The sequence below is a fragment of the Narcine bancroftii genome, chromosome 1 (genome assembly GCF_036971445.1).
Source record: "Narcine bancroftii isolate sNarBan1 chromosome 1, sNarBan1.hap1, whole genome shotgun sequence".
NCBI classification, from domain to species: domain Eukaryota; kingdom Metazoa; phylum Chordata; class Chondrichthyes; order Torpediniformes; family Narcinidae; genus Narcine; species Narcine bancroftii.
Genome location: NC_091469.1, coordinates 481600325 through 481624603, shown reverse-complemented (window position 1 = coordinate 481624603; position 24279 = coordinate 481600325). Strand labels below are relative to the sequence as shown.

The window sequence follows — 24279 nt, the reverse complement described above, 5'->3', positions numbered from 1 at the left end:
CTATCACTTATCTCACTTTAAAGTTCGCTTCACATATTTTTAAATTAAAAATGGAGATTGAATTTTACAGAAAGGTATTCATCAGAAATATCTGGTGCAAATGAGGTGATATTGCAGACACATCTTGCACATAACCTAAGAGACCAATTCTGCATCACTAAATTTTAACATGAAAAATGTCAAAATTACAAATTTTGAACATTGTTACTTTAATTTTTTAACAGAGCTTCCAGTGACTTTTGTTAAACCTTTAGAGGATATCACAGTTCCAGAGAAAGATAAAATTGTTTTTGAATGTGAACTGTCAAGAGCCAACGCAGAAGTTAAATGGTTTAAGGTATGAAATTACAAAAATAATTCTTTTAAAATTAAGTGAATGGAAAGAAACGATGACAGCTGTTGTGACGGAAAGAAGCCAGACTTCTAGTAGCACAACTGATTAGTATTTCAGTCATGCACTATTGAAGCATTGGGGTAAAACACAGGATTCTGTTGACACCGTGGTTAAGTTTAAAAAAAACACACAAATCCTGGAGAAACTCAGCAGGTCAAATAGTGCCTTTATGTAGCAAAGTTGAAGATACATCACCAACGTTTCGGGCTTGAGCCCTTCATCAAGGTATTGAAGCATTGTTCTTCATTGAAGCATTAAAACAAGGTAATTGCCACAAAGAGGTAAATTTATTTGAATATTGATGTTCCCTGGGGTAGATATTAGATGCTGTACAAATTGTTGTGGCTTGTGATGGGAAAACACATGAGAGAATATGTATTTTTATAGTTTAAAATGAGCTAAAATAGTAACAGAAAATATTGGATTTGCTTCTGAACTCAGATGACATTAATGTAGAATGGTTAATTTTGAATTGTTGACCTTTCATGAGATGCTTCAAAGATAATGATCTATTGTGAAGACCATAACCTATTCAGCCACTTTAAAGAGGAAGTTGAGCTTGGAAATGGAATGGTAGTGCATGGAATCGTGCTTTTAAGTATTTTTTTGTTTGTTATATTAGCAGAAGTTCTATTACCATGTGTTTTTTACTGCTTTTCTCAATCACTTCCGATCTGTTTGTGTGAGTGGTTTCTTTTTCCATTGCTAACATCTGAGAATGCTTTTTTCCACTTGATAATTCCAGTATATAAAATAAATCAGTCTTAAATCTTTTAGTGGAAACTCCAGTAGCTTTCTAACAAATTCTTTTTTTTCCTTTTGACTAAAAGAGCATACCACCCTTTTGTTTTTGTAATTTATGAGTGTCCATTATTTCATGATTTTGGATTACTTTAAATGCTTTTGTATTTTTTGTTTGCAGGTGTTCATTTATTCATGTATATTTTTAAAGTAGAAATATAAGTAAGTGTGAATTTTCTCCAACAGCAATGTTCTGCATCTCACTGCTCAAGTGCATTATTTTTATCTCTCCCAAGGACTACCCTCATTCATTTGCTCCTACAAGACAGCTCAATCATGATTAACCAACAATCATTCCTTTATCTTAGATGACTGAAAGTAATTGTGGTCAGCAGAACACTTGTTCATAACTAACCAACTATACCCCTCGGTGTGTCTATTCTAATTTCTTGTTTCTTATTTAAGTTATTTTTTGGTTCCTTTAAATTCCTTGAGGGCCTTCTCTGATTTCAGCTTCCTAAACCTTACATGTACTCTTTTTAGGACTAAACTTGCAAGTTTTCTTGTCATATAAGGTTGCTGAACCTTGCTATTCTCATAGAAATATACTTGTTCAGAACACCCTCAACAAATTGGTTTTAAATTGCATGTGGATTTATTCTCGTAGCTGCTCTTGATCTACTTTTTCCCATTCCTGCAAAATGTTGTATTCACCCTTGGATCTGTCTTCTCCTTATTGATAGCTATCTTAAAACTTAAGGAACTATGGTCACTTCTCCCCAAAATAACCTGAAGAGAATGCTTAACTCCAAATTATGAAGCCCCTCTCACACTTGTTTCACAGGCCTAGTCCAGATACAACAAAAAACATTGTTCAGTAAGTAGTTAGGACACCTCTTAATTTTGTTGCTTTTCACTAGGTCATACGACTATGTTTGATCATTGATCCATCTGGAAGGTGAAGAATGCACTGTCACAAGTTTAATTAAAATTCATTTCACTGCTTGCATGTCTTTAGATTATTCTCTTTTCAGAAGAAATAACAAGATTGATTTCCAGTATCAGAAACAGAAACAAATAGGTCAAACCAATCCAATGTAACCTAAGTGATGAATTGTAAACATTTTATAGATGGTCATCATTACTGTAATTCATTATATTACGATTTCACTTTCTGCAGAATAATGTGGAGATTAAACCAGGGAAAGGATATAGCATTATATCTAAAGAAAGGAAAAGGAGTCTTATCATTTATCAATGTGGATGTGAACATCAAGCACAATACACATGTGGTACAGTTGATAGCAAGTCATCAGCCATGCTCACTGTCCGTGGTACGTGGTTAAGGTTAATTTTAATAATTTTATTCTAATATTTATGTTTACCTGACAATTTTATCTGGTGTAAGACTTAGGTGTTTATACACATAAACGTTTGTGTAATTGCATCCCCATGTATGTGTAATCAACCTGCTTTTAATTGCATTTCATCTGCAATGAAAAGCAAACCCTGGATATAGAGAGAAATCAGAGAGGAATAATATATGATATCAAACAGACCTCAAAATAATGAAATATATTGGTTATATAGATTCTACTGACCTTCTATCCTGTGTGCAAGCTAAGAAATGATTGTTGTGAGGCACACTGAATCAAATGATGAGATGTAACTGGATTAAGTAGGTTGCCAGGGAAATGTATGTGTTGGGGTCTGTGGCTTTGAAGCTTGTGAAGATGAGGATGGGGTGGGGGAAATGTGTGGTAAATCCTTGAGTGGACAAAAAATAATAACATCCTTTCTTGCCTGGTTCACCATTTCACAAGATCATGGATGATCTTTTACCTCTACCCCACTTCTGGACTTATTCCATAATCCCTTGAATTTTTAAAATCTAAAATTTGTTGCTCTTGCTCTTTATTATATTTGATGACAAAGCTACTACAGTGCTCTCTAATTTCAAAAGTACAATATTCTCAGTGAAGCCATTTTCACCATCCCTGTCACAAATAGTCGATTCTTTATCTTAAAACCATGACCCCGAATTCTTAGACGGCTCTTCCATGCACCTACCCTGATAGAAGAATTTTGAAAAAAAACAAAGGATCTTCAGCCTAAAATATTAAATCTGCTTCTGTTTTCTGTCCTGTTGAATGTTTCCTTCATTTTCTTGTTATTTCAAATTTCTGGCACGTTCAATTTTTTTTATTTTCCTCTGAATTTTGTACTTTTCAAAACAGTCACTACTCATTCTTCTAAATTCAAGACAGAATACCATAAATCCAATAAAACAATGTTGTTATAATAGCTCTGTACATTCTGTAATAGCTACATCCAGTATATTTTCTCTTGTCGTATATCTCAAAAATGTTACTAAGATGGATCTTGGTTTTTGATGTGTCTGCGGTTTTGGAGCTAGTGCTCTGTGTGCCCTTTCTATTTCCATTCTTTCCTGCATTTCTGTCGTTCCCAGGTCCTTCGGGATCCATCCTTTTATAAATTCCTTCATATCTGTGCCTTCTTCATCTTCCTTCAGGCCCACTATTTTTATGTTGTTTCACCTACTATAATTTTCCAACATATCAATTTTCTGAGATAACAACTCTTGTGTCTCTTTAATTTTTTGTCACCTTCTTCCAGTTTTCCTCTTAAGTCGTTTACTTCCATTTCTACAGCTGTTTCTCATTCTTCCACATTTTCTACTCTTTTCCGTATTTCTGTCATGACCAGTTCTAAACTTTGCATTTTATCTTCTGCTCTTTTCATTTTTCTTTTAATTCTAATGACAACCATTCTTTTAATGATCTAATTTGTTCTTCAAAAAAGGCTTTATCTATATTCTGTCCACCTGTTTTACCTTCTATTTCTTTGTGAAGATCTTGGTCTCTTGGTCTTTTTCTTCCTCTTCTTCTGTGTCTGTACCTGTATTTGTGTCTTCTTTTTTTCTTTGTATCTGTATCTCTTCTGATTTTCCTGATGAGTTGCTTGTATCATTTTGTCAGGCCTCTTGCTGGGCCTCTTCCTGTTGGTCCTCCCTTCCTGGCAGCTCCTCTGTCAGGCCTCCTGCTGCTGCTCCCCTTGCCGTTCACCCTGTCGATTTCTTCCTTGCCTGGTTCCTCACTCCCTCTCCTGCCACCTTCCTCATCTTCCAGCTGAGAGCCCTCGTGTCGGGCATCCCTCAGCTGGTCGCGCCATGGTTGCCCGCTCCTTGGCTGAGCCCCAATACTGTCGGTGTTTTCTTTTACCTTTAATTGCGCAGTTGCGCACTTTTGTTTGGCTCAGAGAGTGATTTTTGCAGTCCACCAGTCGGGGGGTGGGGGGGGGGAGTCGCGACTCCGCAGGGCCGGCACCAAACTTGGAGATCGGGCGCTCTTCGCCACCATGGCTCCCTGTTCCTTCATGCAGGTAAGGCCTTCTTCTTTCTTTTCCAGTGACTTCTTTTTTTTCCGTTGTTTTTACTTTTTCATTCTTGGGTGCCATCTTCTTTCTCTTCTCTGTAACTTTATCTTCTATTTCATATTTGTTGAGCTTTGTCTTTTCTTGACTTTTTTTCTTTTTTTTCTGGAGAGGGCTGGTTTTACCCAACCGGCCACTACTCCATCACGTGACTCCTCCAAGATGTATCTGAATTGAAGAGAATAAGTATGCTGAAATGGAATATAAAGTTTTATTTGAATACTTGAGGTGCAGAGGATAAGGGAAAGAAAGGGAATTCCAACGGATTAGAGAAATGAAGACATTAAACAGATTGTTCTGAGAAAAACAGAGAGGGGGACACTGAAAAACACTGGTCTTACTACAAATCATGGAGGAAGAGACAATAGGATGTCTGCTAGTGTAGATCTAATCAAATTCTTAAATGTAAAACACATGGTCCATATGCTAAAGACCCACTGTTACAAAATTAGATTAATTTGGTCCCAAAACTTGGGGACTAGAAGGTATTTGAATGAATCAATTTGTAAATTAAAGTATAAAATTGGCTAAATAAACACAAAGCTGAGGAAGCTCAGCAGGTCAAGCCGTGTACTTTATATAGTAAATATAACAATACCGTATATAACCAACTTTTCGGGCTTGAGCCTTTCATCAAAGAATGAGCAAATATAATCATCTACAAGATACCCTAACTCTAATAGATGGTGAAGTGGATGTTTTATGCAGAATTAAAATTTTGCCTTTTTTCATGTTAGAGGAAGCCTTTTTATAAAGTTATTGCAATTGATGTTTTTTGTTGCATGATTCTCAACAGTTTAATTGCTTAAAATGACAATAACTAACACAACAGGTCAGGACAATACCATACACTCTGCTTACAAGGAAAATGCAATAAGCAGGAAAAAAGAGAAAGAAAGCACTTGTATTTTTATTTTGCTTTCATGGCTTCAGAATGTTTCAAGTGAATCCTCGTTGACAATTCTTAGTAACGTGTAAGCAAGCAGTGTTATGGAGTGAAATTTAAATATTGCATTTTACTTTTTCTCATTGTTTTACTTTTGTACATTTTATTACTTTAGCTCGTGACATCAAAATAGTCCGGCCTTTGGAAAACATTGAAGTGATTGAACAGAAGAGTGCTGCCTTCTTATGTGAAATTTCACATGATGAAGTTGATTTTCAGTGGTTTAAGAACAACCAAAAAATCAGGGCTGGGGAAAATGTGAAATTTCGTCAGGAAGGTAGATTCTTTCTTACTGCATTTACAGTTGACTTTCTAAATTATTTTAGAGTGAAATTCCTGAAGTGTCTATTTGTTAATGTTCCTCATGATATAAATGAATGCCTTCACTGGGAATCAAGCAGTACCAGACGTGCTCTAGAACCCTATTTTGCGCACATACATTTTGTATTTTTGGAATTCTTTTCTGGAGTATCACCAAGTCTTTTGTTTCTAGGAAGAACACATATTTTACTCTTTAAATCAGTAAAGGTTGAAGATGCAGGAGAAATCAAGTTCGTTGCTGAGAGTGCGACTTCCAAAGCTTTTCTTCGAATTAAAGGTACGATATATTTTGGAAAATCATTATTCATTTGGAGAGAAGTCTTTGTGCTACATTCCTGTCTTAATTCTCTTTATAAGCATGATATTATTAGAACATGAAACAATAGATTCTTTAAAGAGGATTTGAAATTAAATAAATGAAAAGGTTTATCAGTTTATGTTACCCTTTTCTCTAGTTTGTACCATCTTAAATACTTTATTTAGATTTTTGATTTACTATTCAATTTTCACCATGCAGGCATATTCTTGCTTCTAAATTCTTGTGATATGTTGGCAGCCGTATTCTGATGTTTGTTCCACTTGATGCCACTTCAGTTGTATCAGAGTTCTTTGATCCTATACTCAGTAAAGTGCTGCCTTAATGTCAAAAGAAGTTACTCCCACCTCACCTCTGGAATTATTTTGGTCTGTATCAAAGCTGTCCTTGCCCAGTATTGGGTGGGCAGTAAACCACAGATTTACCCATATTTCGGTTTGGAGGAAGTTTAGGGACCACTTGTGCTGGATCCAGGAAATATGGTAGGAAAAGGGAACCATAGTTGACAAAACAGGTAAGGGAGCTAGTCAAGCATATAATAGATGTAGGAAGCAGGAAACAGGAAGGATTCATGAAAAGTATATGGTACCCAAGAAGGAACTTAAGAAAGGAGAGCTCAAAGGGGGCATGAGAAGGCTTGGCATGTAGGATAAGGAGAATTCAAAGGCTTTCTATGTGTAGGAGAAGAACAGAAGGATGATGAGAATGAAGGTAGAGCCGCTAAAGGATAAAGAAGAACATGTGCCTGGAGTATGGGGAGTACTTAAATGAATACTTTGCTTCAGTATTCACAAGAGAAAAGGACCTTGATCAGGGTGAGGTTGGAATAGAACAGACTTGTGTGCTGGACAATATTGAGATTAAGGAAGAGGAAGTGTTGGGTTTTTAAAATATTAAGATTGATAATTGCCCGGGGATGGAGGCAATATACCCCTGGTTTCTGTGGGAAGTGAGGGGAGAGATAGCTTGGGCAGTAGCTATGATCTTTGAGTGCTCTTTGGTACTGGAGAATTGGAGAATAGCAAATGTAGTCCCCTTGTTTAAAAAGATAATAGGGAGAATCCTGGGAATTATAGTCTGGTGGCTCTTGCATCGGTGGTGTACAAACTAATGGAGGGGATTCTTAAGGATATGATCTACGAGCATTTGAAGAAGCACAGTCTACTCAAGGATAGCATGGCTTTGTAAAGGGAAGGTCGTGCCTCAAGAGTCTAATTGAGTTTTTTGAGAAGGTAACAAAAGACATTGATGAGAGTACGGTGGTAGACATGGTCTACATGGATTTTAGTAGGGCATTTGACAAGGTCTCCCATGTGACACTTGTTCAGAAAGTGTTCTTGAGGCATGGAACCCATGGAACTTTAGCTGTAGGGATAAAAAATTGGCTTGCAGGTAGGAAGCAGAGAATAGTAGAGGAAGGAAAGTATTTTTCCTGGAGGTCGGTGATTATTTGAGTTCTGCAAAGATTTTTTTATGGGATCCCTGCTCTTTGTGATTTTTATAAATAATGAAGAGGCGGATGGATGCGTCATTGTTTGCAGAAGGTTGGAGGAATTATAGATGGAGCTGAAGGTTGTCGAAGGTTACAAAAGGATGTAAAAAAAAGACGCAGAGTAGGTGGAAAAGTGTCAGATGGCATTCAATCTGGATAAGTATGAGGTGATGCATTTTGGAAAGACAAACCAGAAGGGTTAATGTTCGGTTACTTAGGAGTGTAGATGAACAGAGGGACTTTGGGGTCCAAATCTGTATATCCCTCAAGGTCGTTGCACAGGTTGATAAGATAGTTAAAAAGGCCTATGAGATGCTGGGCTTCATTAATGGGGGATTCAGTTCATGAGTAGAGAGGTCATGTTGCATTTCTACAAATTTCTGGTCAGACCACACTTTGAGTATCGTGTTCAGTTATGGTCACTCATTATAGGAAGGATGTAGAAGTGGAGATTTACCAGGATGTTGCCTGGATTGAAAAACAAGCCTTATGAGGCAAGGTTAGCAGAGCTGGGACTTTTTTCTTTGGAGTGTAGGAGGATGAGAGGAGACTTAACAGATGTCTACAAGATTATGAGAGGCATAATCAGTGCCTGTTTCCCAGGGGAGGAAAAGCAAACACCAGAAGTGAATGGAATAATGTTTAGGGGAGACATCAGAGGTAAGTTTTTTACACAGAGAGTTGGTGCCTGGAATGCCTTGCTAGGGATGGTGGTGGAGGCTGAAACATTAGGGATATTTAAGAGATTCATAGATGGAAGAAAAATAGAGGGTTATGGGGAAGGAAGGGGGCAGTGGTAGACCATAAATAGGAAGAATTTCATGGATATGGAGGATCAATACTGAGAATTTGAAAAGGGATATGTGAGGAAGAAGTATAGGCCATGACTGTTTCCAAGCTCACTTAAATATTGTGTGTGTCTATGTTCATATGTGGGTGTGTGTGTGTCTGCATTCACTCAATGTGTGTTCATGTTTATGAAGTTTAACCTGGTTTCCAGTTGTCTCAAACTCCCATGATAATGAAACAAGATCTCAATTTGGTAATGGTAACTGCTGTGAAAAAGCTATCCCAATTTCTACTCTTCAACATGAGGTTCAGGACCTGGAGCATCTAGATTTTCGTGTTGAACAGGCCTGACATTGATCCTAACTGTCATTCTACTGTAAAGTGTGGGTTCTCTTTTGCTTTTAACTTTTGTCCAGAGTGAGACATTAAGAATGAACTAATCTTCAGCAATTCCCCTTGTGAGATAAATGGGTACCTCTTGAACTTTCCACTAATTCTCAGGCATAACCAGCACACTAGTTGAACAAGGACACACTAGTTGTATGTCCCTAGTCTGGAATCTGTAAGGCCCAAAAAAACTTCTAATGCATTCTGTCTTGTATCCTTAAGGGAGACCAACTATTTCTCCTGGATGATTTTAATGCCAGAGTCAGAAAGAACTCAATTCTGCAGAAAAATGCAGTTGTCAAGTATGGAAAGCTAACTCCAGCAGAGTCCTTCTCCTTGGAATTAGATGGCTGTGGATAGTGGTAGAAGGAAACTTTATTGATTGGAAATCTGTGCTAAGTGGTGTATTGCAGGGATTGGGGCTAGGACATTTTGTGTTCATAATGTATATTAATGACTTGGATGTGAAAACTGTGATTAGTCTGGATAATGTGAAAATTCGTGGTTTTTTAGATAGTGAGGAAAATTGTCTAAGGCTATAGATCAAATGACGTTGAGTGGACATTGGCAATAGAATTTAATCAGGACAAGAATATTTTGGGAATATAACCACAAAATATTCACATAGTTAATAATGATACAAATCAAATACAAATACATGTGGCTTATATAAAAAAAGAAAGAAAAAGAAACCCTCCTATATACTACCCCCTCCTCCCTCCATCCCCTTACTAAAAGTAAAAGAAAGGAACAAAAGGGGGACAAAAGAGAACTAAAAGAGGAATGCATATTGCTTTAAAATTTCTTTCAATATACTGAGTCCTTAAGGAGAAAAGGAATATCAGAGCTTTATTTAAATATTCACACCCATGCTTTGTAAATATTGTTACCATATCTTCCAAAACATATAATATTTATCTCTTAAATTATAAGAAATTTTCTCAAGTGGTATTGAACTCCAAACTTCAGCATGCCATCTTTCTATACCCAAATCAGTTTCAGACTTCCAAGTTATGGCAATACATTTTCTTGCTATTGCTAAAGCAATTTGAACAAACTTCTTTTGATACATATTTTACAAGCCCAGAGGACCCTAAAACCCAGCAGCAACAAAAATTCACCAAGACAAGTGGTTATTTAAACAAAAGTTGTTTTTAATTATCTTTAAACATGAAAACAGGATTAAACTCTAATGTATTACTATTAACTTACCTAACTTAACCCCCTTCTAATTCTAAGCGCATGTGTATGTAATGTGTGTGTAAGTTAAGAAAAGTTCTTTGATTCACAGTCCAATCTCACTTCTCATTCCTCCAAGTTCACTGGTTGCAGGCAATTTTTATAATGTGCACAGAATTAACATTTATGAAGTTCACCAGGTTTTGGTGCTTGAAAGGTAAATGGTTTCTGTTCAGGAAGGTTTTTGTCTGTTTTCAGATAGACTGTGCTGTTGCCAAAAAGTACAGGAATCTGTCTTTTTCCGAAGGTTCGGATGGTGGTGTTATTGGCAGCCCAAAGAGAAGAACCTTGTGGTCTCATGCACGTCTTGAGCACTGTAGGGGGTATGATACTAATCTCCGCCCCTGTGTCCACCAGGAACTTGCAGCCTGAGATGCTGTCCCAGACGTGTAGAAGGCTATTTGGTCGGTCAGCCGCCGCAGCCACTAACAATGGCTGGCCACATAGTTTCCCGTGAACATGGCTGATGGCATCTGCGGGTGGATACCCCCCAATGTTGCTGATAGAAACAGCATTTGGGATTGGGCCTCTCTGTCCTCTGACAGGGTGGTGCCTGCTCACGTGGTGGACTAGACTTGGGTGTTGTCCTAAATGGTGGCTGTGAAACACGGTTGACAGAGTCTATGGCTTCATGTTTCAAATGGTGGAGAACATCTGCCTGTGCTGGAACTTTGTAGGGGTCGCTGAAATCAGCATCGGCCAAGAGGAGCCTGATGTCCTTGTGCAAACATGAGGCAGGACTTGTGCCCTTATGCCGGCATGAGTATCTCGTCCGTAAGGGCAGAAGGGTTCTATCACCTAGGCCATCCAAATGCAGGAGCCTGGCTGCTCGCTTGTGCCGTGAGAGGCCATACGTGCTAATGAGGAGGTTTTCCAGAGCCATATATTTATCTTCCTCTGGTGGTGCTTGAATGAAGTCATCAACTCATTAGGTGGCTTCTTGGTCGAGAGAGCTGAAGATGTAGAAGTATCTAGTCGAATCAAAGGTTACCTGTTTGATCTGGAACTGGGCTTCTGGTTGCCCAAACTAAGTGCGGGGCCTGTTCATCCAGAAAGTTGGCAGCTTCAAAGCAACAGCTGCTTGTTCCATTGTTTTGAGTTCTCATGACATGGAGACTCATTGGGGTCATCAAAGTAGTGTGTTGTGAGTGAGTGCAATGAAGAGACTGAGATAACATGCTGTGAGCTCTGGTATCACAACTGCTTTAATTTGAATATCATCCTGCAGCCTTTAAACCTTATTTTGTTCCACCCAAAAATCCTGACGCTTGTGTCCTGATGACGCAAGTGTGCATGTGACCTGGTTTTGACTGGAAGAGACGGTCCCGCGACACCATCCTTGCCACGGCTACCCCGCTGACCGCATGTGACAAGCGAGGCAGGTTCACCATTACAAGAATGTGCATCGCCACAGGAGAATAATTTAATTTAAATAAGTTTTTAAAATCTGGTTCCAGTCAAATACCTAAATATTTTATTCCTGTATCTGGCCATCGAAAATCAATTAATCTCTTATATTTTGATAATCCCCATTTACTAAGGGCATAATTTCACTTTTTTCCCCAAGTGATTTTATAACCAGGTACTTCTCCATATTCTTTTTATCTAAATTTAAGATGTAGCAAAGAATTTAACGGATCTGTTAAATAAATGAAAACATCATCTGCAAACAAATTTAATTTAAGTTCACCTTGATACCTTTTATCTTTGAATCCTGTCTTATTGGTTCAGTTAAGGGCTCAATTGCTAAAAGAAATAAAGCCAGTGACAGTGGACAACCTTGTCTACTTGATCTAGTCAACTGGAAAGTTGTTGAGATTTGATCATTATTCACTTCTTTTGCACTAGAGTTCTTGTATATTATTTTAAACCAATCAATAAATATTGACCCTAACCCAAATTCTCTAGTAAGTCAAATAAAATGAGGCCAAATGCAATAAGTGGTAGGTGTGAATGAATGTTGTCAACAGAATGACCTTGGGATTCAAATTCATAATTCCCTCAGAGGGGTAAACCAGGTAAATAGATAGTGAAGAGTGGGAATCCTTGAAAGGACCAGCAAAAGTAGGTGCTTCTGTGACAGAATCTATAGATATGTTTTTGGGAGATAAATTGGGAAAGGTTTGTTAGAGTAGGTCACATACAAACACTTGAAAACAGATCTTATTTAAAATACTGGAGCTCTGCCCCATGCGAGACATGTCGAGGCCAACAGTCTTTACAAGAGCTTTGGAGAGTGCCCAAGAGACTTCATTAATGGATTGTTGTTTACAAAAAGGCAACAGATGAAAGATCTTATTGGAGCCGCATATTGTCTGGAGCTGTTTGTTCTAAGAGGTCATGCGGTTTTGAAGCAGAGAGAGTCAAACAGGCTTTCTCTCAGAGAGAGAGAGAGAGAGAGAGACACAGATCACTTCTACAGTGTTATAGCCAGCAACAGCAGCTGGGACTGGAACAGGACAAGCTGACAAGCTTGTGGAAAATCCCATTTGGAAGACAGGTTGTGAGTGCTTAGTTCAGCCTGGTCAAAGCCCTTGTGGTTCCGGCAAGAGGAGAGGACTGGCTGTCTAATGTTTCACTTGGAATAAGAGAAACAAAAAGGCACTCTGTGGTGACCTGAAAGAAAGAGGTGACCATCTGGAGAACCCTGAATGGGGAAAGTTTTGACAGCAAGACACTGAAGTGGCTGGGTGTCCATCGTACAACAAATCTCTCTCTGAAAACCGACAAGAACCTTCCTGAGCGGTAACTATTTACCTTTAAAGCACCAAAACCTGGTTAAGATTCAGAAATGTTAAATTCTGTGCACAGTATAAGAATTGTCTGATACCGGTGAACTTGGAGGAGAGAGAAGTGAGATTGGACTGCAAATAAAGGAACTTTTCTCAACTTACACAAACACATTACATACATGTGCGCTTAGAATTAGAATAGGGTTAAGTTAGGTTAGTTAAGTTAATAGTGATAAGTTAAAGTGTGATCCTGTTTTCATGTTTAAAGATAATTAAAAGCAACTTTTGTTTAAGTAACCACTTGTCTTGGTAAATTTCTGTTGCTGCTGGGTTGTGGGGTCCTCTGAGCTTGTTACACTTGTGTGTTTCATTTTCCAGAGGTGAGACTTGAATCTTGAGTACGAGTTCTTAAAAGCAGCAATAAAAGTAGGTGCTTAATGTGTGATTGGCTAATTAACGTTTGACAATATAACAGAAGTGAAACTCAAATGGAGTGGCCACTGTGTGAGTTGGCCAGTGGGACCTAAAGGCTTTTGGTCAAGAGGCTTCAGTGAGCAGAGACAAAGGAAGAGGCACACATATTGGCAAAGACAGCAGGTCTTTAGGGGAAGAAAAAGCTTCAGTGAGTCAGCACAAGGTAAGAACAATATGATATTTGGGTGTAACCATGCTGAGAGGAAGTGCTGAGGCTTTGATTTGGGAGATGAAGGTAAGGACATTGTCTTTTCCTTATTTCACTGAGAGAAAACACTCCTCTTGTAGGATGTGGGTCATCATGCAGTTCATGTCAGAACAGGATATAGATATGGATGAACTCCAGATCATTAGGAAGGCTGAGGGGGGGATTGATAGGAGTTACAGAAGTCATACCTTGGAAGCAGGGAGTTGGGACTAGGCAGTGTATTCCTGTGCCATTCCCCTTAAAGTTCAAATGTTAATGAGGAGTCACGTGATGGAGGAGTGGCCAGTCGGGAAGAACCAGCCCTCTCCAGAGAAAAGAATAAAAGTCGAGAAAAAAACAAAGTTCAACAAATACAAAGCATAAGAAAAAGAAGAATCAGGAGACGATGCCGAAAAGAGAGAAAGCCAGACGACAGAAAAAGAAGAAGAAAGAAAAACGCCTGAAAAGAAGAAGACAGCCTTGCCTGTACACGGGAGCAGGGAGCCCCAGTGAAGAAGATCATCCGACCCCCGAAGCTGGTAGGCGCCCGTCAGAGAGGCGACCTTCCGAGCGGCGGACTTCAGAAATGGCTATCGGAGCCACACAAAGACACGCAATTGTGCAAGGCACGAGGAATTTAATACAATTAGATAATAGACAATAGGTTCTGGAGTAGGCCAATTGGCCTGTTGAGCCAGGACCGCCATTTATCGGATCATGACCAATCCCAGCCTTATCCTTATAACGCTTAACTACCCTGCCCACAAGAGCCTTGTCCAACTCTCTCTTAAATCTATCCAGCGAATCTGCCCCCACTCCCCTCTGTGACAGTGTATTCCACAGATCCACAACTCTCTGGGTAAAAAGAATTCTCCTCATTTCTATCTTAAATGGAAAAAGCAGAAGATAAAATGCAAAGTGTAGAGTTGGCCATTGCAGAAATAGGAAAAAGAGTAGAAAATGTGGAAGAACGAGAGACAGCTGTAGAAATGGAAATAAATGAGCTAAGAGGAAAATTGGAAGAGACAGAGAAATCAAGGAGACACAAGATTTGTTCTCCCAGAAAATTTGTGTTGGAAAACTACAGTAGATGAAATAATATAAAAATAGTGGGCATGAGAGAAGGCGAAGAAGGTACAGACATGAAGGAATTTATAAAAAGATGGATCCCAAAGGTTTTGGGAGCGACAGATCTACAAGAAGGAATAGAAATAGAAAGAGAACACAGAGCACTGGCATCGAAGCCACACCAAAAACTGAGATCAATTTTAATAAAACTTTTAAGATACACCACAAGAGAGGACATATCGGAGAAGGCAAAGAACAAAGTAAAAGAAAATAAACAGCTATTGGAATATAAAGGACAAAAAATATTTTTTTACCTGGACATTAGTTTTGAAATTTTAAGGAAGAGAAAGGAGTTTAATATGGCGAAAACGACATTGTGAAAGAAAGGCTACAACTTTGTGCTGCGTCACCCAGCAGTACTTAAAATATTCATGTCAGAGGAACAGAATAGATTGTTCTCAGATCCAAAGGAAGCCCAAAGATTTGCAGAATGTTTTCAGGACAGGAAACGAGATGAGGAGGAGTAATAAGAAAAAAAAACTGACAAGAAAATATATAAAAATAAGTAGTAAAATTTAAAAAAGACAAATAAAATAAAAGGTTTAAAGTTGAAAAAGAGAAGGGAAAGGGAGAAAAAAAGAAAGAGCTTTGTTAAATGTATAGAAAATGAATAATGTTTCTCATGGGTGGGCTGGCGAGGGGGAGAAACTGTTACTGCAAAATTGGTTGATGCTTGTGAGTATTAACGCAAACCAAATGGAAGGAAGAGTTGTGGTTGTCTGGCAAGGGACTAAGGGCAACCCAAAGTGGTGGGGGGGGGGGGGGGGGGGGGCGGGGAGGTTAATGTTATAGGAACATAGGAAGTAGGAACAGGAGTAGGCCAAAAATGGCCCATCGAGCCTGCTCCGCCATTCAATATGATCATGGCTGATCTAATTTATGACCTAACTCCACCTACCTGCCTTCTCCTCATATCCCCTAATTCCTCTATCATGTAAAAATTTATCTAACCGAATTTTAAATATGTTTAATGAAGCAACCTCAACCACTTCCCTGATTAGAGAATTCCAAACATTCACTACTCTCTGGGAAAAACTATTTTTCCTCATCTCTCTCCTAAATCTACTCCCCTGAATCTTGAGACTGTGTTATTTTGGTTAAAAGTATATTTTGTGTTATTCGTTGTGGGGATTTTAGGGGTATTTTGTGTTTTAAGTGTGTTGTCGTGCACTGAGAAAAGCAAGGAAAACTTAAAGAATAATAATGGTAGAAAGGAGATGGGGGAGCCGAGGAAGTGAGAAAGAAGGGCAAACAAAGGTACAAGATGGCTACATTGAATTATATGACCATAAATATTAATGGAATACACAACCAAATTAAAAGGAAGAGGCTACTAACACTACTCAGAAAGGTCAGAATTGATATAGCATTTGTACAAGAAACTCATTTAACTGAGGCAGAACATAGCAAATTGAGGAGAGACTGGGTAGTTCACGTAGTGGCAGCATCATACAGTTCAAAAGCTAGGGGCATAGCCATACTAGTCAATAAAAACCTACCAATCAAGATAAAGGAAGAAATAGCAGACCCAGCAGTCAGCTGAGTAATGATAAAGTGTCAGATATAATCAGAATTTTGGAATTTGCTTAATTTTTACGCGCCTAATGAAGAAGACCAAGAGTTTATACAAGACGTTTTTCTGAAGATAGCAGATACTTCTGATGGGGAGGGGGGGGCATTTTAACACCCAACCCCAACCAACCAATTTTCCCCTGCAGCCGCTGCAACCGTGTCTGCCTGTCCCGCATCGGACTTGTCAGCCACAAACGAGCCTGCAGCTGACGTGGACTTTTACCACCTCCATAAATCTTCGTCTGCGAAGCCAAGCCAAAGAAAGAGTGTTGGATAAAACCGGAAAGATAATAAACAAAAAGAATAAAGTAGCCAAATTCTCACTTAAATCGATGTAAGAAATGAAACTAATTAAAATATGGAGGAAGCAACATCCAAAGAGAGGGAATTTTCATATTACTTGAGTAGGCACAAGACATATTCAAGGATAGACATGTTCTCGTTGTCGGCTCAAATGCAAGGGAGAGACAGAAAAACTGAGTACAAAGCTAGACTACTATCTGATTGTTCACCCCTGCTATTAGCAATAGAACTAGAGGATATCCCACCAAGAACGTATAGATGGAGGTTAAACCCCCATGCTGCTCAAAAGATAGTATTTTAGGGAATATATTGAATGCCAAATCAAAACCTACTTTTAGATGAACACAGAGTCCGTAAAAGTTAAGTTCATACTATGGGATGCAATGAAAGCCTTCATTAGAGGACAGACAATAAGTTATGTAACCAAGATGAATAAGGAATATAACTGGGAAGTAGAGCAGCTGGGAAGGGAGATAGCAATTACAGAAAAGGAATTATGAAAAGGGACGATATGGAGAAAAAGAGAAAATTGGCATACAAAATAATAAAATACAAAATATTACAAACATGCAAGGTGGAGAAGAACATAATGAAAATAAAGGTATTATGAATTGGGAGAAAAAACTCAAAATATTGGCCTGGCAACTTAAAACAGAGCAAGCTAAGAGAACTGTATTGGCAAAAAGGATAAATGATAAGCAGATCACATACAACCCAATAGAGATCAATGAAAATTTTAAGGAATTTTACAAACAACTCTACCAAACCAAGAATGTGGGGAAAAAACGATAAAATAGATGAGTTTTTAGATAAAATTGAATTAGTGCAACTGCAAGTAGAGGACCGAAACAAATTGACAAAACCCTTTGAAATGGAGGAAGTACAGAATATATTAAGAGAACTACCAAACAATAAAACACCAGGGGAGGATGGATTTCCAATAGAATTTTATAAAGCATTTAAAGATTTATTAATCCCACCCTTCCTGGAAGTAATGAAACAGGTGGAAGAAACACAAAACTTTCCAGAACCATGTAAGACAGCAATAATTACAGTAATACCAAAAATGGGGAAGGACCCATTAACACCAGCATCATACAGACCAATATCTTTACTAAATGCGGATTATAAGATAATAGCAAAATTATTAGCAAACAGGTTGACTGACTGTGTACCAAAATTAGTAAAACAAGACCAAACTGAATTTGTCGAAAAAAGACGAGCAGCAGACAATGTTGGTAAATCTATTAATTTAATTCATGCAGCTCAAAGAAATAAAAGGCCAACAGTGGCGGTTACGTTAGATGCAGAAAAAACCTTTGATGGGGTAGAGTGGAATGACTTGTACAGAAATTTAAACTCCCAGAAAAATGTATTAATTGGATCAGCACATTATATTATGGGCTGCTGGTAAAAGTTGTGGTAACTGGATATGTATTGAACCATTTCAAATCGAGCAGATCAACTAGGCAAGGATGCCCATTGTCCCACTTATTGTTCGCTTTGGCAATAGAACTATTGGCGGAGATGATAAGAAAGGAAAATAAAAGGGATAAAAATAAAGGAGAATTAATATAAAATTAGCCTATTCGCAGACTACATTATAGTATATTTAACAGAACCAGAGAGATCAATAAAAGAGCTATACAAGAAATTGAAGGAGTATGGAGAAATATCTGGATACAAGGTTAACACAAATAAAAGTGAAGTGATGCCAATGAGTAATATAGAATATACAGAACTCAAAAAGGAATCTACATTTAAATGGCAATCACAAGCGATATGATATGTTGGTATCAGGACAGACAATAACCTAAATTATTTGTACAAACTAAATTATCAGCCATTAATAAAGAAAATACAGGAAGACTTGGAAAATTGAAAGAATTGCTGCTAATGTTGATTGGGAGAGTGAACTGCATTAAAATGAATGTATTCCCACAGATATAATTCTTAGTTCAAACGTTACCAATTACCTTGACATAGAAATTCTTTTTAGGACTAAGGAGAATAATAGGGAAGTTCTTAAGGAATGGGAAAAAAATCGAGATTAGTTCTGTACAAATTAACAGAGAGATATAAACAAGGTGTGTAATCAAATTTCAAACAAGTTATCAAACAAGTTATCAAACTTCAAAAACTACTACAGAGCTGCACAACTAAGCTATTTATCAGATTTCTACTAGACGGGAGAAAAACCGGATTGGACTTGGATAGAACTAGATAAAATAGAAGAAAAGGTACTGGAGCATATACTTTAAACATGGGATGAAAAGCTGGTGCAATACAACAATTCATCAGTACTGCATCACATACTTAAAATATGTAAGAAGATACACGTAGAAAGAAAAAAGGATAAATGACCAAATACCAAAAATGCTATTGACACAAAACCCACTAATCCCTTTTACAATAGATAACTTATTTTTTAGAGAATGGGAGAGAGAAGGAATCAAGAGAATAGAAAATTGCTTTTTGGGAAATAATTTATTAACATTCGAACAATTGAAGGACAAATATGGAATAACACACAGTACAATATTTGCATACCATAAGTTGAAAGCTTATTTAAAGGACAAACCGAGAAGCAGTTTGAGACTACCAGAAGGAAACAGCGATGAATATATAATTACAGAAACAATGATAATTTAAAAATTTATAACAAACGTACATTAAATTGCAATGTAAAGAAGATGTTGAAACAAGGTACAAACCTAAGCAAAGCTGGGAAAAACATTTAAACATAAAGAACAAAACATGGGAAGAGCTATGTACAGGAACTGTGAAGAACACAATAAATACAAGGTTACACAGACTATATATCACCCCTCAGAAATTAAAAGAGTGGGACCAAACAAGGTTGGATAGATGCTTTTGCTGTAAACAAAAAATTGGAACAACAATACACACAATTTGGGCATGTACAAAAGTGAAAACTTTCTGGGAAGAACTAAGTCAGATATACATTTGTTCGAACAAATTTGGGAACCATTTATGAAAAATGACAGAAAATGCCGACCTTGGTCCTCCATCTCCTAAACTGATAAGAAGATAAACATGATTAGATTCAATATGCAAAAGTAGACGACACAACCATTCTTTGTTTTTTTCTGTGTGGGTGTTGTTTTCTTGTATTTTGTATGTTTAATATTAATTGGTTTTAGAGGGGTGTGAGAAGGGTGGGGGAGAAAGAGGGAAAAATGTCACTGTGTACATTTAATGAAGGGCATTTGTACATATTGTTGATATGGTTCATAGGGTAATAAATAAAAAGTTCAAATGTTATTGTCAGAATACAGACATAACATCACATCCCACCCAGATTCTTTTTCCTGTGGGCCAGGCAGAATTTCTAATTACTGGTAACTGTAAACTGTACTTAAGAAAAAAGGAAATGTATACAAAGGAAAGAAATGTAAACAAGTGAAACGGTTCTCCAGATGATCCTCTTTCTTTCAGGTCACATTTCACACCACCAGTCTTCTCCTTTGACCAGGTAGTCTTCCAAATGTTTGCCATCTTTGTCCTTCTGGAACTGATTTCTGTCTCCTTTCTCTCTGTTTCACACCCACCCTCTCTGAGAGCCAAAACTGTTCTATCTGCCTACAAAAATTACATGCTCTCTCAGGCAACTGTATGCTGCAACTTTGTTGCTCTTTTTGCAAAAAAGCACTCTGCAAAATTCCTGCAAACATTCTGATATTTAAAATGTTTGTGTGCAACTTGCTCGAATAATCCTTCCCAAAACACCTCTAAATACTCTGTCATACCTTCCCCCTTTAAATGGAATTTAACACTTGAGTTAAAATTCAGTTATAACTGAACTGTCTTAAAAATCACTAAAGAGATAACAATACACAATATATAACATGTTATAATACAGTAATTCAATTTTGAAAGTATCTTTATACACAATCATTTTTAACATCCTGACAACAATCGGCAATCACATTATTTACACCTCTGATATGGTTAATTTGCAGATCATATTCTTGCAATATCAAACTCCAGTTTAATAATCTGTTTTAATTCTTTATTCAAAAACACCAGAGGATTGTGGTCGGTGAATATAACAATTGGTTCATGAGAGGTACCAAGATAAACGTTAAAATTCTGCAGAGTAAATGAGAGCCAAAAGTTCTTTTTCAATAGTAGATTAGTTCTTTTGATAAACATTGAATTGTATTTGAACAATAGGCAACTGGATGTTCAATTTCATTATGTTTTTGCAATAAAACTGCACCTGCTGCTCCCTCACTGGCATCCACTGCTACAGAAAATGGTCTGTCAAAATCAGGAGATTTTAACACGGCAATGGCATAGCATCTCCTTTAAATTTTCCAAAGCTGTCTGACAATCTTTAGTCCATACAAATTTCTCCCCTTTCTTCAAAAGATTTGTTAAAGGAAGAGCAACCTCAGTAAAATTTCTGCAAAATTTCCTGTAATATCCTGCCATTCCTAAAAACCTCACTGTTTTCTTGCCATTGGGAATAGGAAACTCAGAAATTGCATTCACCTTAGCTTGAATAGGTGCAACTTTGCCATGGCCAACTACAAAACCCAAGTATGTTATCATGGCATTTGCAAATTGAGTCTTTGCTAAATTAACAGTTAAGTTTGCTTTGGATAATCTTGCAAACAATTTGTCCAATTGCCTTAGATGTTCTTCCCATTCTTCACTTTTTGTGACCAAGTCATCAATATATGTGTTAAACCCTTGGATTACCGAATTAGTCATCCTTTGGAATGTTGCAGGGGCATTTGTCATGCCAAAAGGAAACACATTATACTCAAAGAAACCGAATGGAGTTACAAAAGCTGAAATATTCTTTCCTCTCTTAGTTAAAGGAACACACCAGTAACCCTTCAACAAATTCAACTTACTAAGAAATTTAGCTTTGCCAATTTTATCAATACAGTCATCTATTCTTGGAATTGGAAAAGCATATATTTTATTTACTGAATTAACCTTCCTATATCCGTACAGAACCTAACAGTTCCATCTGGTTTTGGTACAAGAATACAAGGAGAACTCCAATCTGAGTTTGAAGGTCTAATAATGTAATTCCTCAACTTATATTCCTGATCCATAATTTTACTCTTTTGAATGTTTATTCTGTATGGGATTTGCTTCTCAAACATCTTCTTTCTTCTTCTTTTTCTTCTTTGGCTTGGCTTCGCGGACGAAGATTTATGGAGGAGTAATGTCCACGTCAGCTGCAGGCTCGTTTGTGGCTGACAAGTCCGATGCGGGACAGGCAGACACGGTTTCAGTGGTTGCAGGGGAAAATTGGTTGGTTGGGGTTGGGTTTTGGGATTTTCTTCCTTTGTCTTTTGTCAGTGAGGTGGGCTCTGCGGTCTTCTTCAAAGGAGGTTGCTGCCCGCCGAACTGTGAGGTGCCAAGATGCATGGTTTGAGGCGATATCAGCCCACTGGCGGTGGTCAATGTGGCAGGCACCAAGAGCTTTCTTTAGGCAGTCCTTGTACCTCTTCTCTGGTGCACCTCTGTTACGGTGGCCAGTGGAGAGCTCGCCATATAACACGATCTTAGGAAGGCGATGGTCCTCCATTCTGGAGACGTGACCTACCCAGCGCAGTTGGATCTTCAGCAGCGTAGATTCGATGCTGTCGGCCTCTGCCATCTCGAGTACTTCGATGTTAGGGATGAAGTCGCTCCAATGAATGTTGAGGATGGAGTGGAGACGACGCTGATGGAAGCGTTCTAGGAGCCGTAAGTGATGCCGGTAGAGGACCCATGATTCAGAGCCGAATAGGAGTGTGGGTATGACAACGGCTCTGTATACGCTTATCTTTGTGAGGTTCTTCAGTTGGTTGTTTTTCCAGACTCTTTTGTGTAGTCTTCCAAAGGCGCTATTTGCCTTGGCGAGTCTGTTGTCGATCCTTGCATCCGATGAAATGGTGCAGCCGAGATAGGTAAACTGGTTGACCGTTTTGAGTTTTTTGTGCCCGATGGAGATGTGGGGGGGCTGGTAGTCATTATGGGGAGCTGGCTGATGGAAGACCTCAGTTTTCTTCAGGCTGACTTCCAGGCCAAACCTTTTGGCAGTTTCCGCAAAACAGGACGTCAAGCACTGAAGAGCTGGCTCTGAATGGGCAACTAAAGCGGCATCGTCTGCAAAGAGTAGTTCACAGACAAGTTGCTCTTGTGTCTTGGTGTGAGCTTGCAGGCGCCTCAGATTGAAGAGACTGCCATCTGTGCGGTAACGGATGTAAACAGCGTCTTCATTGTTGAGGTCTTTCATGGCTTGTTTCAGCATCATGCTGAAGAAGATTGAAAAGAGGGTTGGTGCTAGAATGCAGCCTTGCTTCACGCCATTGTTAATGGCGAAGGCCATTGCTGCATCTGACCTGACCTTGTTGGTTTTCGTGCAGTTGGATAACCATGTTGAGGAACTCTGGGGGGCATCCGAGGCGTTCTAGTATTTGCCAAAGCCCTTTCCTTATGGTAAATCACTGATATCCTTTTTGGAACATCAGGGAACAAATTTGTGTATTTCAAAAGTAATTTTTTCAACTGCATCTGTTCTTGTAACTTAAGATGGCCTAACCTTTCTTCCAAATTTTCCAAAATTGTTGAGTTAGACAGGTGCACAGGAACCATGGTTTCTTTAAGGTGACCCTCAAGATTCTGTTGCCATAATTTTATGATCCACCATCTCCTCCACTCTGTCAACAGCCAACACCTCTGATACAGACTGTTCTCCACTACCCTTATTCTCTAAATAAGGTTTCACTAACAATTCACCCTCCAAATCATATCCACAAGCCATTTCTTTAATCTGTTCGGTTACTGCTTTCTCCCTTAAGATAGCAAGATCTGCATCTATTTTCTGTTGCAAATTAACTCTTTCCTTGATAAAGAGAAATCCTTAATCTCGCCACCTGTTCCTGCTCTTTCAAAAGTACTTCATAAGTACTGGGTAAATCTCTATCAACTGGATCTTCTTCAGCTGTCATCATTTTCTTAGTCACAGACCTAGTGACATGCAAGATATATCTCACCATCCTCTCTAACCACATCCTTACTAGGCCAATTTGTCAATCTTAAAACTGACCCAACTTTATCCTCTGCCAAATCATTCCCCAACAAAAACGAAATGCCCTGCAAGGCCAACTTTGGAATTACTCATACTATAACAGGTCCTTTGACTAATTCTGAATTTAGCACAACCTTGTGAAGTGATATTGACTCTACCTCACCTCCAACACCTTTAATTAAAGTTGTCTCCACTGTGTCGGTCCTTTGATCCACAGTTCAAACACTTTCCAACAACAATGACTGAGCAGCCCCAGTATCTCTAAGAATTTTAACTGGAACCTGTGATTCTCCCTCCTTTATTGAGATAAAGCCCTCTGACACAAAGGGCTTGAAAACATACATGACTTCCTTGTCAGGTTTGGCACATCTGCTCTCCTTAAATTCAACTGTTTGAATACATGCTTCTGGTAAAACTTCCTTTTCTCTTTTCTTTTTCAATACTAGACAATTCGCAATCACACGACCAGGCTTCTTACAAAAATGACATACAAATGCAGTTCAGTCCTTTCCTACTTTTCCTTCATCTTTTAACATTTTCGACAGACTTTATTCAGGCTCCATACTAACCTTATGAACATGTTTATTAATCTGTTCCACATTTGCTCTCTGAAAGTGCCCACTTTTCTGGAATGTATTTTAGTGAATCAGAGCAAATTTGTCAGCTAATCTAGCTGCCTGTTGCCATGTCCCCACGTCTCCCTCATCCAGGTATAATTTAATCTCCTTTTGGACACACCTCTATT

General features: G+C 38.3%; 1 protein-coding gene across 14 annotated transcripts in view; it reads left to right on the top strand.

The window, feature by feature from the left end:
* LOC138751919 (obscurin-like) overlaps window positions 1-24279 on the top strand; it is a 755203-nt gene that overhangs the window by 155887 nt on the left and 575037 nt on the right. For all 14 annotated transcript variants that reach the window (XM_069914884.1, XM_069914878.1, XM_069914879.1 and 11 more), the window contains 4 exons: window positions 225-337; window positions 2316-2469; window positions 5650-5811; window positions 6028-6132. In XM_069914884.1, the coding sequence (XP_069770985.1) occupies window positions 225-337; window positions 2316-2469; window positions 5650-5811; window positions 6028-6132 (534 nt within the window). The remainder of the gene's footprint in view (window positions 1-224; window positions 338-2315; window positions 2470-5649; window positions 5812-6027; window positions 6133-24279) is intronic.